This window comes from Pelophylax lessonae, assembly GCF_965119305.1.
Source record: "Pelophylax lessonae genome assembly, chromosome: 2".
In the NCBI taxonomy this organism is placed as follows: domain Eukaryota; kingdom Metazoa; phylum Chordata; class Amphibia; order Anura; family Ranidae; genus Pelophylax; species Pelophylax lessonae.
In genome coordinates this window covers 610,595,998-610,610,891 of record NC_138769.1, presented here as the reverse complement: position 1 = coordinate 610,610,891, position 14,894 = coordinate 610,595,998, and the positions used below count along the sequence as shown (strand labels likewise).

The following is a 14,894-nucleotide window of genomic DNA, read 5'->3' as shown; positions in this document are numbered from 1 at the left end:
GACTGCTAGTTTCTTGTCCGTCATTGTCAACCCCTCTCTCTAGGCTCACGTTATTCCCTTTATCAACCTGGGAACCAACATCGGAGCATTCAAATTGCTGCGCATCCTCCAGCATCTTGTAACTAACACTATGATCAAATAATTCAGTTGACTCCTCCGTGCATGATGGTAAGGCTACAGAAGGAGTAGCTTTGGACAAGGAGCCTGTGGAACGGGCCGCTTTAACAACTGTGGTGGAAGGCAAACTAATATGAGCCTGGTTGGCAGAGGACGAGGAGGATGAGGATGGCTTAGTTATTTACTCCACCAACTCTTCTGCATGTTGGGGTTCAATAACACGGCCAGCACCAGAAAAAAAGGACAAGTGTGCCCCGTCTGCAGAGGATGCACCATGTCTGTGACCGCCACTTCTCACTTTGGACACAGAGGCTGCTTGCCCTCTTTTAGTGGCCTGTGAGTGTCTGCCTCTCCTCTCTGTTGGCCTTTCCGACATGATTTCCATTTTGGGGGTGTTTTAGAACTGTTTATTATAGAACGTGGGATGGAAATATGATGCTTTTTTGCAATACTTTTGTGCTTTGAGGATTTTAAAACTTTTTTAGTATAGAATGTGAGAAGGGAATATTGTGTTTGGGTGCAATACTTTTGTGCTTGGTGCACTATAAACCGTTTTATTATAGGTTTCTTTTTTTTAAAAAAGAGAAAATTAATAAAACCAAGAAAAAGAAAACCCCTGCTGAGGCAGGAGGAATAGCGCCTGAGATGCACAAGCAGGAAGGCAATTATGCTCTAAATAAAATTAGTGCTGGTGCGCCACCAAAAAAAGCCACCCACTTCTGGAGAAGAAGGAATACTGGCTGCACTGGCTGATATATACACTGCACATGTGAATGTATACACTGCACAGACGGATATATACACTGGACTTGGTTGATATAGCTATACTGCACTGGCTGATATATACTGCACGGGCTGATATATCTATACTGCACTGGTTGATATATCTATACTGCACGGGCTGATATAAACTGCATGGGCTGATATATACTGCACTGTTGATATATCTATACTGCATGGGATGATATATACTGCACTGCTGATATATACTGCACTGCTAATATATCTATAATGCACGGGCTTATTTATACTGCACGGGCTGATACTGTATATACTGCATGGGCAGATATATACTGCACTGCTAATATGTCTATACTGCACGGGCTGATAAATACTGCATGGGTTGATATATACTGCACGGGCTGATATATACTGCACTGCTAATATAAACTGCACAGGCTGATATACTGTATCCATACTGCATGGGCTGATATGTTTGATATGGCTGATAAATTAATATATAACTCACACAATCCACTACCTGCCTAATTTCACTCCTATCTCGTCTTCTAACATACTACAAACGGCTCCCGCGTAAGCAGCCTTATCTAGTGTGGGGTGTGGACTTAGCCTCTGAGCCATGATTGGCTAAAGGCACCCTGCCTTTGGCCAATCATGGCTCTGACAGGACATTGTGCTGTGATTGGCCAAAGCATACAGGTCAAGGTGCATGCTGTGGCCAATCACAAGCACTTAATGCACTACAATTGCACAGTGCATTATGGCGGGCGAATTTCCCACGAACGGCCATGTTTGTTCGTGTGTTCAGCGAATGTCCGAACTTATGTTTGACTCCAACTCGAAGCTCACCCCTAACCAGCATTATCCATTCATAACATGGGTATTAATAATCATTGTCCTATTTTTTCTTCTCTTAGTGGCTTAGAAGTAAAGCTGCATGGATATGCACACAACACTGATTCATGGCATTACCTGGAAGACATCAAACTAGTGTCCTCCCTTCGAAGATCACAATATTCAGGTGTGTAAAATCTTAGCCAACAGGAGCAAAGAGTTAGCCCTCCCGAAAGTTTGTCATAGATTTTTGTCCACTTCCTTGCTCCCAAGTGAGGTGGGCAGAGGAATCCTCCCCCACCAGGACATCATATTCCGACAGGAGGACTCTCTGCCGTCAGAATACACAATAAGTTAATCCAACAATCGACTACTGTCGAACGGAAAGGGCTACACATGGATCAAAATTCAGCCTGTCCTTGCTGAACTGACCAAATTTTGATCTATAGCCAGCTTAAGCTTGCGTCTTTAAGTTTACACATTGCTGAGGATTCGCTCCTAAAATCCCTGTGACAGGATTGGGCCAATGACTAAACCAGCCAGCCAAGACCACCAGCCAAGTTGGGACAAAGGTAATGAGTTATATGCTAGCGCATTCTCAGAATTATCAGATATTTACACCTGGGGAAGATTCCCTTAGAGCATATCTAAACCCCAAACCCGAAAAAATAGTTTTTAATATATATAATATAATATTACCTAATTATTAAATGCAACATCCCAAGTGAGTTTCATAAGTGTCAGAAAATGTCAGAATCAATCAGTGCCTTTTCATGTAAATACCCAGATGTACTGTCCTGATTGGTGTTTTAGAATAGGAGACAGTTCAGATAAGAACAAGCCCATGTGTAGTCAATTTGTAACTTTACTGGTTTAGCTGAAAATGCAGCACCTAGTCACACAAATGCTGATATTTTTTAAACCCTTTTATCAATGACTAATTGTAACCATCCCCTTTATCATACTGATTTTAGAGTATTGGCGACACATTCTACTTTAGGATGAAATGATCTTTCGAAATATGTGACTGCCAGACCATTCATTTTAGCAAATGTATACCTACAGTATCTCAGAAAAAGTGAGCACACTCCTCACATTTTTGTAAATATTTTATTATATATTTTCATGTGACAACACTGAAGAAATTACACTTTGCTACAATGTAATGTAAAGTAGTGAGTGTACAGCTTGTATACCAGTGTAAATTTGCTGTCCCCTCAAAATAACTCAACACAGCCATTAATGTCTAAACCACTGGCAAACAATTGAGTACACCCCTAAGTGAAAATGTCCAAATTGGGCCCAATTAGCCATTTTCCCTCCCTGGTGTCACGGGACTTGTTATTGTTACGAGGTCTCAGGTGTGAATGGGAGCAGGAGTGTTAAATTTGGTGTTATCGCTCTCACTCTCTCATACTGGTCACTGGAAGTTCAACATGGCACCTCATGGCAAAGAACTCTGAGGATCTAAAAAAAAAAAATGTTGCTCTACATTAAGATGGCCTAGGCTATAAGAAGATTGCCAAGACCCTGAAACTGAGCTGCAGCACAGTGGCCAAGACCATACAACGGTTTAAAAGGACAGGTTCCATTTAGAACGGGCCTCGCCATGGTCAACCAAAGAAGTTGAGTGCAGTGTTCAGTGTCATAAATCCAAAGGTTCTGGGGGGGTTTGCGATTCTCTAGGTAGCCTGAAGATTAAACAGATTTGCCAACATCCCTTAAAATGCATTTATGGATTTTTGATTCCTCAAGCCAAACAGAAATGGGACTTTATGGCCAAAGGATTGTATTGTACCATTTTTTTTGTAAAATGTATTTTATTCAAAAATATCATAGATAAAATAATATACAAAGAATTTTATGTACTGGGCTAAGGGCCCATGGAGGTGAAAGTGATAAGACAGAAAGAAAACGTGACATATGTGAAATGGTGACTTCTGATGTAATTTTCTGCCATCCATGCTTGAAAAGAGGATATAACAGAAAGCATCCGAATTCCTAAGTGTTTTGGCAACGTTCAACAGGTGCCTTTATCAAGGATATCACCATGTCTAAAAAACAACAGTATATGGTTATTAGAGTATTTGCCACCAACATTCCAAAAGGGGGGGGGGGTGGAGCAATATTTCATTTTGTAGACTTACAGTTCGTTTTTTTTATGTAGGGGTGCCGGATCCATACAGGGTGCCTAACCTCCTCTCCTTCATTCCCTTAGTTGCAACGAGAACTCATTTATTGTGGGAAAGCAGCAGAAGTGATGGTTTAAAAATGGTGTTTGTAGAAATCTGTGTATATACATTTACGTCAAAGTTAACTCCCTTAGTGTGCTTGATTCACTTACTTTGTGGCTGCAACACGCTGCAAATGTCACAAATCTTCTACCAAAAGCTTATGTTTAGGGGTTTCCTATATCTACAGTATAATTGAGGAGAGAGACACTGGCTGTTTTTGTCCACTTGATTCTTTTTTGCAATCCCACTTAATTCCCATTGTCATCCCCTATAAAATACATCAGGGATAAATCCATTAAAAAGGGGAACAAAATATTCCCTAAGTAGTGCCTGTAACATTAACTGTGCAGGGGACCTACATTTGTTCTGGTAGTAAGAGGGAAGGATGGGTTTCCGCCGTTTCCCGGAGGTGCTCACTCCAACCCTCAGTGAGGGAAATGGTAGTCTCCTGGGTTCCCCTCATCTTTTTGTATAGACCGCGCATGCGCAGTACTGAGCCGCGCGGTCATACGTGTCACGGCGGCTGGATCCCACTGTGCATGCGCCAGACAGATACAAGGAGACGCAGCCGACACGAAAAGGAGGAGCCGTGGACCCGGGGCGGGTCCTATGGGAACACCGGATGAGGTTGGTGTGTCCCCTGGCTGCTGATGCCCCATACACTATGTGTAATGGGGCTTTCCGTGCCAGGTGCAAGTCAGGGAAGGAGCAGGAAAAACTGGAGGAGGACCCACGCATTGAAATCCAGCGTATCTGCATTTAACACAACAAACGATATTGCATGTTTCAGAACATTTTACATAGAATAATTAAGGAAAGATATACACATAATTCATGTTCTTATTTTACATAAGATTACAAGATTTATATTTAAACTGTGTTCATCCGCAGAGAAAATTAATATAAATTTAAAAAAAGGGGGGGGGGGGTTGGGGTGGTTGTAATGAAAAATGGGGGAAAGAAGGGGGGGGGGGGTTGAGGGTGGATGACTCATGAAAAAAGTCATCAGGCAAGCAAGCAAGCTAAAGCTATAATCATGACAGAAGAGGTTGATGCCAGGCAAGTGCCAGGAAAGCAGGAATTACAGAGTACCTCGTTCTTCTATCTACTGTAAGCTTGTTTTCAGCCTGGGAGAAAAAGCTGGGGTCTAGATTTGTATATACAAAAAATGAGTGTATGCCATGATCGGAAGTCTCACAATGAATCAAAAATAGTAAGGTAAAAATACAAAAAATTAAAAATAATAAATAATAAAGATAAAAAATAAAAATACACAAGAGGGGGAGGGGGGGGGGGGGAAGGGGGCAGCAATATATGTACCTGAACAAAATAAGTGGTGCACTAAGGCATAAAAATGTCCAATTTGTATTCGATATTTTATCAATTGTTTATTTGACAGCCATGCCTTTTAAGGGCCTGTGGTAACTTTTTATTGCAGGTGGCTTGGTGTCACTCACTCACCCTGGCCTGTTGTGGGTGGCTGGCTTGCTGGAACACTGTGTGGTCACTGGTCACAGTGGCGGGTAACTGCCTTGGTATCATCTAGGTGGCTGGTTTGCTTGCTCGCTGGAACCCTGTTGTGGGGAGGGTGGCTGGATGCTGGCCGGCTGGCACCCTGTTCTGTTGTGGGTCATATGGCTGGCAGCTGGCACCCTGTGTTGAGTGGCTGAGGCCAGGGCCTGTGCGTGGATGGTTGGCACCGTGAGCACCATGACCGGACCGGACTGCAGCTGGCTGCACACTAGGCTGTCCGATGCGTGGGAGGCGGTCTCTTGGTGTCGTGCAGGCGTGGGAGGCGGTGATAGAAGGCAGAACGTGTGCGTGCAACATATGCAATGACGTCACGAAAATTTCGGCAATATCGGTAATTTCAAAGGCCGATTCCGATACATCGGGGAAAGTGCATATCGGCCCCAAATATATCAGTGTTGCCGATAATCAGTCGATTTCTACTTTAATTCAAGCTTTTATTGTTTTCAATACATTACATATTATTTACATACACACATTCATAATCCAAAACTCTCCCGGCCCCTCCCCCCCATTGTCCCACCTGTTGTGTCAAAGGAAATATATATATATAAAGAAAAAAAAAAAAAAGGAGGGACAACCCCATCCCCCACTTCCTGTGTTATATGTGTAATTGCATAGACATATCCATTCCCCCTACCCAACCACCCCCGCAGTGCAGAGACCCATATGTAAAAAAAAAGGATTATTATACAACGCAAATCATTCCCTATCTCACCACATACCCATAAAAAAATAATTAAATAATATACGTGAAAAATGCCACACAAATATTCATCCAAAACCAAACCCCACCCACAGTGCAAGAATTCCTCCAGAAAAAAAAAAAAAGGAAAACATTTAAAAATATTATCCAAAACATATCATGCTTTGTCTCACATCGTGACCACACTCTATGTGCTAAAAAAGAAAAAGAAAAAAAAAAAAAGGTAAAAATTAGGGGAAGGATACACGTGTATTCGTGATCTTCCCTCCTTGAACTCCCCAAACGCAAGGGGAGAATTCCACTCATACCGTGTATCTTCCTGTAAGACGTCCTGATAAGGAAGTGTATGTGAGCTAAATATAACCCCTCTCCTCTCCAGAGAAGGGAGAGTGAAGCAAACAAAATAATAATAAAAAAAAGAGTCCCAGTGAAACCCCCCTCCCGCCCCCCCATACCCTATTACCCTTTAAAGTGGGGAGAGGAACCGTACTCCATACCACAACACCAATGCATAACTTCCTCCCGAACATTCCAACACATTATTACATTATATATACCTTATATACATTACATAATATCCCTCCTGACGTTACTCGTCAGGCCTCCTAAAGATCCTTCCACTGGCACACCGGGAAGAGGGGTGTCTGGGAGAGACAAAAAAAAAAAAACCCTCCCCCCTACTCCCCACCCGCCCCCGTTGTCCTACTCTCCTATCCAGCCTCCTCGAGTGTCCTCTCCTTCCGGCACCCCATCTAACTTATCAATCTTAAATATTCCTCCGAACACGTAAATTGGGACCATGCCTGCCATCTTAACCTGAATCGCTCTTCCGTGCATATACGTGCTGCTGTTAACTTTTCCATCCTATATATTTCCCTGATTTTGGTAAACCACAATTGCAATGTAGGTGGGTGTGTTTGCCTCCATAAACCTGGTACGCAAGCTTTTGCTGCGTTCAGGAGATGTATCAATAAGGAGTTCCTGTATTTCTTGACCGAGCTCCTCGTATCATGTAATAAACATAGCACGGGATCCTCCCGGATCTTAGTCAATGTTAAATTCTCGGTTATGCGAGCTACCTCGTCCCAGAAACCCCTTATCGATGGGCACGCCCAAAAAATGTGTAGCATCGTTCCGCCCTCCTCTCCACATCTCCAGCATCTATCCTGATGTTTTCTATCGATTCTATGTAGCTTTGCTGGTACACGGTACCATCTGGCTAGGATTTTATAGCTAATCTCTTGGTATCTGCTTGATATCGATGCCTTATGTGTCAATCTTAGAATTTTATTTACTTGTTGATTTAGGGATATCTCCAACTCTCTTTCCCAATTTTGTAGGAATTTAGGTAGTCTCCCATCCTGCGATGTCCCCAAGAGCGCATACATATATGATAGAGCATGTGGTATTCTAACCCCTCCTCTGCACAGGGTCTCAAATGGGGTTAGGGGTCGTGGAATATATCCCATCCTTTGTATTTGTTTTAAATAATGTCTAATCTGGTAAGCACTGAACATGTCTAAATTTCCTTCGGGCCAGGATAACATTTCTGTCATCGTCGGAGGTTCCCTCTGGGTCCATATATCACATAATCTGACCCTACCCCCCTTAATTAATCCTATGATTTTAGCATTGGAACTCCCTGGGGGAAAATTGGCATTACCTGCCAGGGGTGTCATTGGTGATATTGCTGGTGCCACTGAGCTATGCTTCTGTACTTTGGTCATTTTGCTTAATGTCGCCCTGATCGTCGGATGTAGATATATCTTATCATCTTTCGATATAGGGGTCCATGTAGCTAAGATGGTTGCAGAGTTCATGATCTCCTTTTCTAATTGCACCCACTGCTTATATTCCCTGTTGCAGTGCCAGTCTAGCACTCGCATTAAATGCGCAGCCCTGTAATAACACATTAGGTCTGGCAGACCCACTCCTCCTCTCGCCTTCGGTAGGGTTAAGGTCTGCATGCCAATTCGCGGGGATTTTCTGGCCCATACAAATGACCTTAATACTGCCCTAATCTGTATAAAAAATGTCGTTGGGATTGCTATCGGAATGGCCTGAATCATATACAATAATCTTGGTAATACGTTCATTTTTACTACGCTACACCTCCCAAACCATGACAAGACAAGTGTCTGCCATTTTTGTAAATCTGCTTTAATGGATTTTAAAAGTGGAATAAAATTTGTCTCAAATAGATCCCTAGGATCTGCTGTGATATGGATCCCTAAGTATACTTTTGATTTGTTCTTCCACTGGAATGGAAAAGAGGCTCTCATATGATTCCACCTATTCCCTGATATTGACACGTTCAGTGCCTCCGACTTAGACATATTCATCTTAAAGTACGAGACCTCTCCATACTCTCGGATCGCTTCTAGTATTAGTGGGAGTGTTCTTTCAGGATTTGTTACGTAGAACAGAAGATCGTCTGCATAAGCTGCCACTTTATGCTGACCCCTGCCCATTTGTGCTCCTTCTATGTCAGAATTTTGGCGGATCTTACATAGAAAGGGTTCTAGAGCTAATATAAAAATCAGTGACGATAGAGGGCAACCTTGTCTAGTGCCATTTTTTATTTGAAAAAAGTTCGAACACCAGCCATTCACTCTCACCGCCGCTGTGGGATTAGAATACACTGCCAGAATAGATGTCGTCATCCATGTTCCCAGGCCAAGGTGTGACAGGGTGGCCCGGATAAAATTCCATGCCACCCTGTCAAACGCTTTTTCAGCATCTACTTAAAGGAGCATCATCGGAATTCTCCGTGATCGCATACCATCTATCACATCAATTGTTCAAGTAGAGTTATCTCTTGCTTCTCTTGTGGGGACGAAACCAACCTGGTCGTAATGAATTAGTTGCGGTATGTAAGGGAGGAGTCGATTTGCCAGTATTTTGGAAAACAATTTCGTATCTAAGTTTAATAAAGATATTGGGCGGTAACTCCCGCACGCCGCTGGGTCCTTCCCCTCTTTAGGAATCAATGTGATATAAGCTTGCAAGGAATCTAATGGTACTTTCCCTCCCTCCCCAATATAATTCAAATGATCTAATAAAGGGGTCTTTAAGCTTGCATAAAACTTCTGATAATATATCAGTGTCAGGCCGTCCGGGCCTGGTGCTTTGTGTGGTTTTGCCTGCGATATTGCTGTTTTTAACTCTTCCTCTGTTATCTTCCCCTCTAATGCTGATATTTGATCTTCCTTCAGGAAGGGCATATCTGTAGTTCTGATATATTTAATCGCCTCATCGAAGCCAGCGTCCCCCCTACCAGCTGATTCTGATGAGGCGATGTCATATAACTCTTGATAAAATCTGCTAAATTCTTCCGCTATTTCTTGTGATCCATGTTTCATTTGTCCCCCTCTTGTTTGTATTTGTGCTATTACCGTCCTTTTCTGGGGTCCCCTTAATGCTCTAGCCAACATAGCGCCCGGTTTGTCAGAGTATTCGTAATAATGTCTTTTTTGTGACACTATAGTTCGAATAGCCTTCTCATAGAGTAGCTCATTCAGTTTTTCCCTGGCCGCGGTGAGAGGTAGCAGGTGTTCCATCGCCACTGATTTCTTATGACTAGCACTCAAAACTTCTATCTGTGTTAACAACTCAGAGATCTTCTCTTCCTTTTCTCGTTTCCGTTTTGCTCCCATTTTGATCAGCACTCCCCTGATAACACATTTATGTGCCTCCCATATGCTCGATGGTGTCACTTGTGGTGTTTGATTTTCCTGGAAATACCTCATTAATTCTGCCTCTATCTCTGCTTTTGTTTCTAATCCTTGTAATAGCGATTCGTTCAGTCTCCATGACGGTAATTTTGCAGGACCTGCGTCAAAGTCAATTGTAATATGAATTGGAGAATGATCCGACATGGAGAAAGATCCAATCTGTGTAGCTACCACTTTGTGTAAGTCTCCCCGAGATATTAAAATGCAGTCTATTCTAGAATATCTATTATGCACCGTAGAAAAGTACGTATAGTTTTTTTCGCTAGGATACATGATTCGCCATGGGTCGACTAGATTAAGGAGTGTGATTTCCCTGCTAAGTCTTTTTAATCGAGCATATGAGAGGTGTGATGTCCCTTGGGAGGTGTCTAATAATGGCTCTGGGGCGTAATTAAAATCCCCGCCCATGATTACCAGCCCTTCTTGGAAGTCTAACAAAATTGGTGCAATAAGCATTAAAAATGAGATTTGATTGTGATTAGGGAAATACACATTTATCAAGGTAATCATCTTTTCCCCTATCTTACCCTTAACCATCAGGTATCTTCCCTGTGGGTCAATACGTGTTTCCAAAAATGTCCATGGTATCTCTTTAGCTACAATAATACTTACCCCCTTTGATTTAGGGATGGGGGTGGGGGCGTGATATGACCAAGGGAAATCTTTATTCTGTAATTTTGGGGTTGCTTCCTTTTTAAAGTACGTTTCCTGGCAGAAAAGTATCTGTGTCTGATTTCGTCTCATGTCCGCCAGCAGATGTACTCGTTTTTCAGGTGTGGACAGTCCCCTTACATTGAGCGAGGTGATTTTGATTTCCTGCATTTTTCTGTCCCAGGATACTTCCCCCGAATTTTATTCCCTTGGTTACACGTACTCTCGCCCCCCCCTCCTTCCCACTATCATCCCCACCAAAATAGAAAAGGTGCCGTGAGTCCGCAAACACTCGAGGACGTTGGGCAGATCCACCGAAAAATTTCTTTTTTTTTTTACTCCCTCGTAAAGGAGAGAGACCAACAGAGACACGAAAAAAAAAAAAAAAAAAACCCAGGAGCACCAATTTACCCCCCCTTCCCCCCCTCCCCGCGGATATGCCAGTAAGTCAGGATCCTATATGGTCAACTTTTGACCATGCGTAGCAAGACGCAACCTAATTGGGTGTGCGATCCGAGGATTCGCACCGTGAGGAGGAACAGATCAAATAACAGAGGTAGCTGTTTCTCTTTATGTGTTGACCAAAAATGAAAAAAAAGAAAAAAAACACAGCACACCCAAGAGCTTAAAGCTCTCACCCTTCACTCCTATTTGGAAAGGGAAAAATAAAGAAAAATAAGAAAACAAAAAGGTAAACACACCAACCACAACAGGTCCGTGCACCCAGGGCATCCGCCCCTTTTCTACTCTCCCCAGAGAGGCCTTGGGGGTCCCCATATATTATTCCCTACCGATCTGCCTCCATACATATTTCAATCTGTCAGTGTCCCTAGCATACTCATATTTAAGAGGCTGTCCTTGTCGTGACCCCCAAAGCCCTCCCGGTACTTAAATATCTAGCCATCCTCCTACCATTATGCCTCCCTCCTCTTACACGCTGCCCCTCGTATTCCCCTCATCTCCTGCTCTAAGCCCCCTGCTCGCCATACTAAGACTGTCTAGTCACTCTCCTGCTAATTCTTTACTCTCCGAACCTGTTCTCTCTCAGACAGGGCAGAGAGCGCTCCACACAGGTAACAAAAGAAAAAAAAAAACAAAGACAGTAATATAGACTCATCCATTTGAGACCCTTAATACTACTTTGTACAGAAAAGGTCAGGATTCCTCCCTTACTCCATAGTTCACAGCCATCCCCCACCCTACTCTGACCTTGACCCCCTAAGAAAAAAAAAGAAAGAAAAAAAAAAGAGCGTAGGAGACAAGAACGAAATTACATGAAATCATCAAGATGCGATCATGTTACTGTTCCTGTAAAATGATTCCTGGGCCTCTCTTAAACACTTGGGAGTCCAGCCAGTCAGGGACTTGCACCGGCTGCGTCCCCAAAAAGGAAAACAGCCCTGGCAGTTGATCAGGCCAACGTAACGTAAAGGACAGTTCCCCCTTCATGACCTTTAGATGGAATGGGTGGCCCCAGTGATAGGTAGCTCCTGCTTTCTGGATTTCCTCCAGTAAAGGTTTAACTGCTGCACGCATTCTAAGAGTATTCCTTGATAAGTCTGGTAAGAGTCGAATCGTTGAACCTTCATATTCAAAGGGGCCCCTGTCCCATGCCTTCCTCATTATTTTTTCTTTGAGTGCGAAGAAATGGATCCTAGCTAGGACATCTCGTGGATAACCTGCCCCCATACTCCGCAGGGCCCTTACTCTGTTAACCCTGTCTATCTCAATTGCCTCCAATTGGGGTCTATCCAAAAGTCCATTGAAAATCTCGGTTATCTTGGCTGACAATTCCGGCCCTTTTATCAACTCAGACAACCCCCTAAGACGTATGTTGTTGCGCCGATTCCTATTCTCTCCGTCATCTTGCTGCAGCTGAATCGTGATTAACTGTTTGGATAGTAATTTCTGAGACGCCCCTATACTTTCGACTTTCTCTGCGATCTGGGCCTGCTCTTTTTCCACCCCCTCTATTCTACTGTCCATTTTCTGCATTTGGCCCTTTAAAGAATTAATTTCATTGGTTAGTGAGCTTACTATGGAGGCTGCAATAGCTGTCAAATCTTGTTTTGTGGGCATAATGGCTAGTAACTCCTTCCATTCCAGAGTCTGTGCAGGCACGCTTTGCTGTGGGGAGTCTTGTGAGGTTAACTGCTCATCACTTGGAGCAACAGTCTGCTCAGATATATCCTCCATTTGCTGGTCTTGTGTCTCTTTGCTATTATTGCTGCTTTTACTGTCCTTCTTTGCTCCTGTGTTTCCAGATGCACCTGGCCTTATTGGTGCCATCCTAGACTGTTCCTCCACCCTCCCACGTTGTGCACCCCTAAGAAAATAAGTGGAAATGTCCGCCCTCCTTCCTGGTCTTCTTATATTCTGGGGTTCATTTATCTGCATGGGGGGTAGGGGGGAGGGGAACTTAGTAACTTATTGGCGTTATAACTTCTTCTCCTCTAGCCCACCAGCGTCTAGATAGGTGTGTCCATATTCTGTCCCACACTCTCTATCCCCCTTTGAGTAATGTTGCACTCAGCCCCCCCGAGTATCACAGCAGTTCAAACAGTCTCTGCACTCACCAGGGCCGTCGCTGCACTTTCTCCACACTAAGATGCGATCCCTGAACTCCCGCAGTGTAGGCTGGCTATTTCCGTTGTCTCCACGCTGGTATGAGTGCAGGAAGTTCCGTCCTATTTGGTGGGTATACTTCTTGGGACCGGGTCCCTGTGTTCGGGAGTCTCCGCGTTGCTCTGTCCTCCCCGGGTCCGGGTCCCTGTGTGAGGGAGTCTCGGCGTTACCCAGTTCTCCCTCTCTGGAATCAGCGCTGGTCTCCAGTACTACCACACTCGGAGGTATCTGGTTCAGCCTCGTGTACTCTCTTCCGGCATCTGAAAGGGGAGGATGCCGCTGCTCGCTACTATGGGCGGATGCCTGCCTACGGGTGTCGGACCTCTGCTGTGAACCTCCTCACGGCGTCATCCTCTTGCCACACCCCCACTACGCCACTTGATTTCTACTTAAAACCTCTGTATTACTTTGAAGAAAAGGTTTGGATGATTGACAGGGAGGTACCAATGGCTAACCAACACCACCACATCCCCAATATATATAATGCAAAAAGAAAGGCTGTTCACTAGACTGGCTGAGCAGTCAGTGAGCCACCTATAAATGTGGGACTTTAAAGGTGGATGATGATCGCACAGACAGATCAAAGAACCACTTGTATTTAAAAAGTTTTTATTCCATTAAACATTAAAAATATACAAAAAAGGTACAACATGAAAATTGATCCATATACAATACAACATCACAGACATCGTATCTGGCGAACTGGGGAGGTATACAGGGTCAGTGAGCTGGCTGCACACTAGGCTGTCCGATGCGTGGGAGGCGGTCTCTTGGTGTCGCGCAGGCATGGGAGGCGGTGTTAAAAGGCAGAACGTGTGCGTGCAACATATGCAATGACGTCACGAAAATTTTGGCAATATCGGTAATTCCAAAAGCCGATTCCGATATATCGGGGAAAGTGCATATCGGCCCCAAATATATCGGTGTTGCCGATAATCAGTCGATTTCTACTTAAAACCTCTATATTACTTTATACAATACTGACCTTTGCCGGCACATCTTCAATTTCCCAAGTCCAGACACACAACTTGTGGGAGCAGTGCATGTCAAGTCAAACAGACACAGAACGATGCATTACTCTTCTTTATTTCCTGTTTTGGTATCTCAAATACGGTATACAAACAGGATATGACCGGGCAATTTTTAAAACCTTAAAACCAACTGAGATAACATAAAATAATAAATAATAAAGATAAAAAATAAAAATACACAAGGGGGGGGGGGGAGGGGGCAGCAATATATGTACCTGAACAAAATAAGTGGTGCACTAAGGCATAAAAATGTCCAATTTGTATTCGATATTTTATCAATTGTTTATTTGACAGCCATGCCTTTTAAGGGCCTGTGGTAACTTTTTATTGCAGGTGTTTATCCAGGGTTCATAAGGTTTGATCTTAGTCGCCTGAAGCAAAACCTTCCAAGAATGGGCAGAAGCTCATTAAGGCCTGGGGGAGATATTGCCTTCAGACGCCTAATCCAGCGCATTTCATATTGGAGCAGCGTTTTGTTCCAGTCCCCTCCCCTTATTGGTATGTGAAGTCTGTCCAGAGCCACGAAGCTGACCATAGGCATCCTGTAGTTATGTTTGTGTGCCACATGTCTCCCTAGGGGGAGATAGAAATTGCCGACTTGCATGCTTTGCACGTGTTTACTGATTCTTTTCCTGAATTCTTGCCGGGTCTTGCCCACATAAAACGCACTGCATTCGCATTCCATTAATTA

General features: G+C 43.6%; 1 protein-coding gene across 1 annotated transcript in view; it reads left to right on the top strand.

Annotated features, from left to right (window-relative positions):
* Positions 1-14,894, top strand: part of LOC309548495 (hydroperoxide isomerase ALOXE3-like) — a gene marked incomplete at its 5' end in the record, with an annotated part of 230,524 nt that overhangs the window by 90,500 nt on the left and 125,130 nt on the right. Inside the window, one exon of the mRNA XM_082248442.1 lies at positions 1,776-1,879. Coding sequence (XP_082104568.1) covers positions 1,776-1,879 — 104 coding nt within the window. The remainder of the gene's footprint in view (positions 1-1,775; positions 1,880-14,894) is intronic.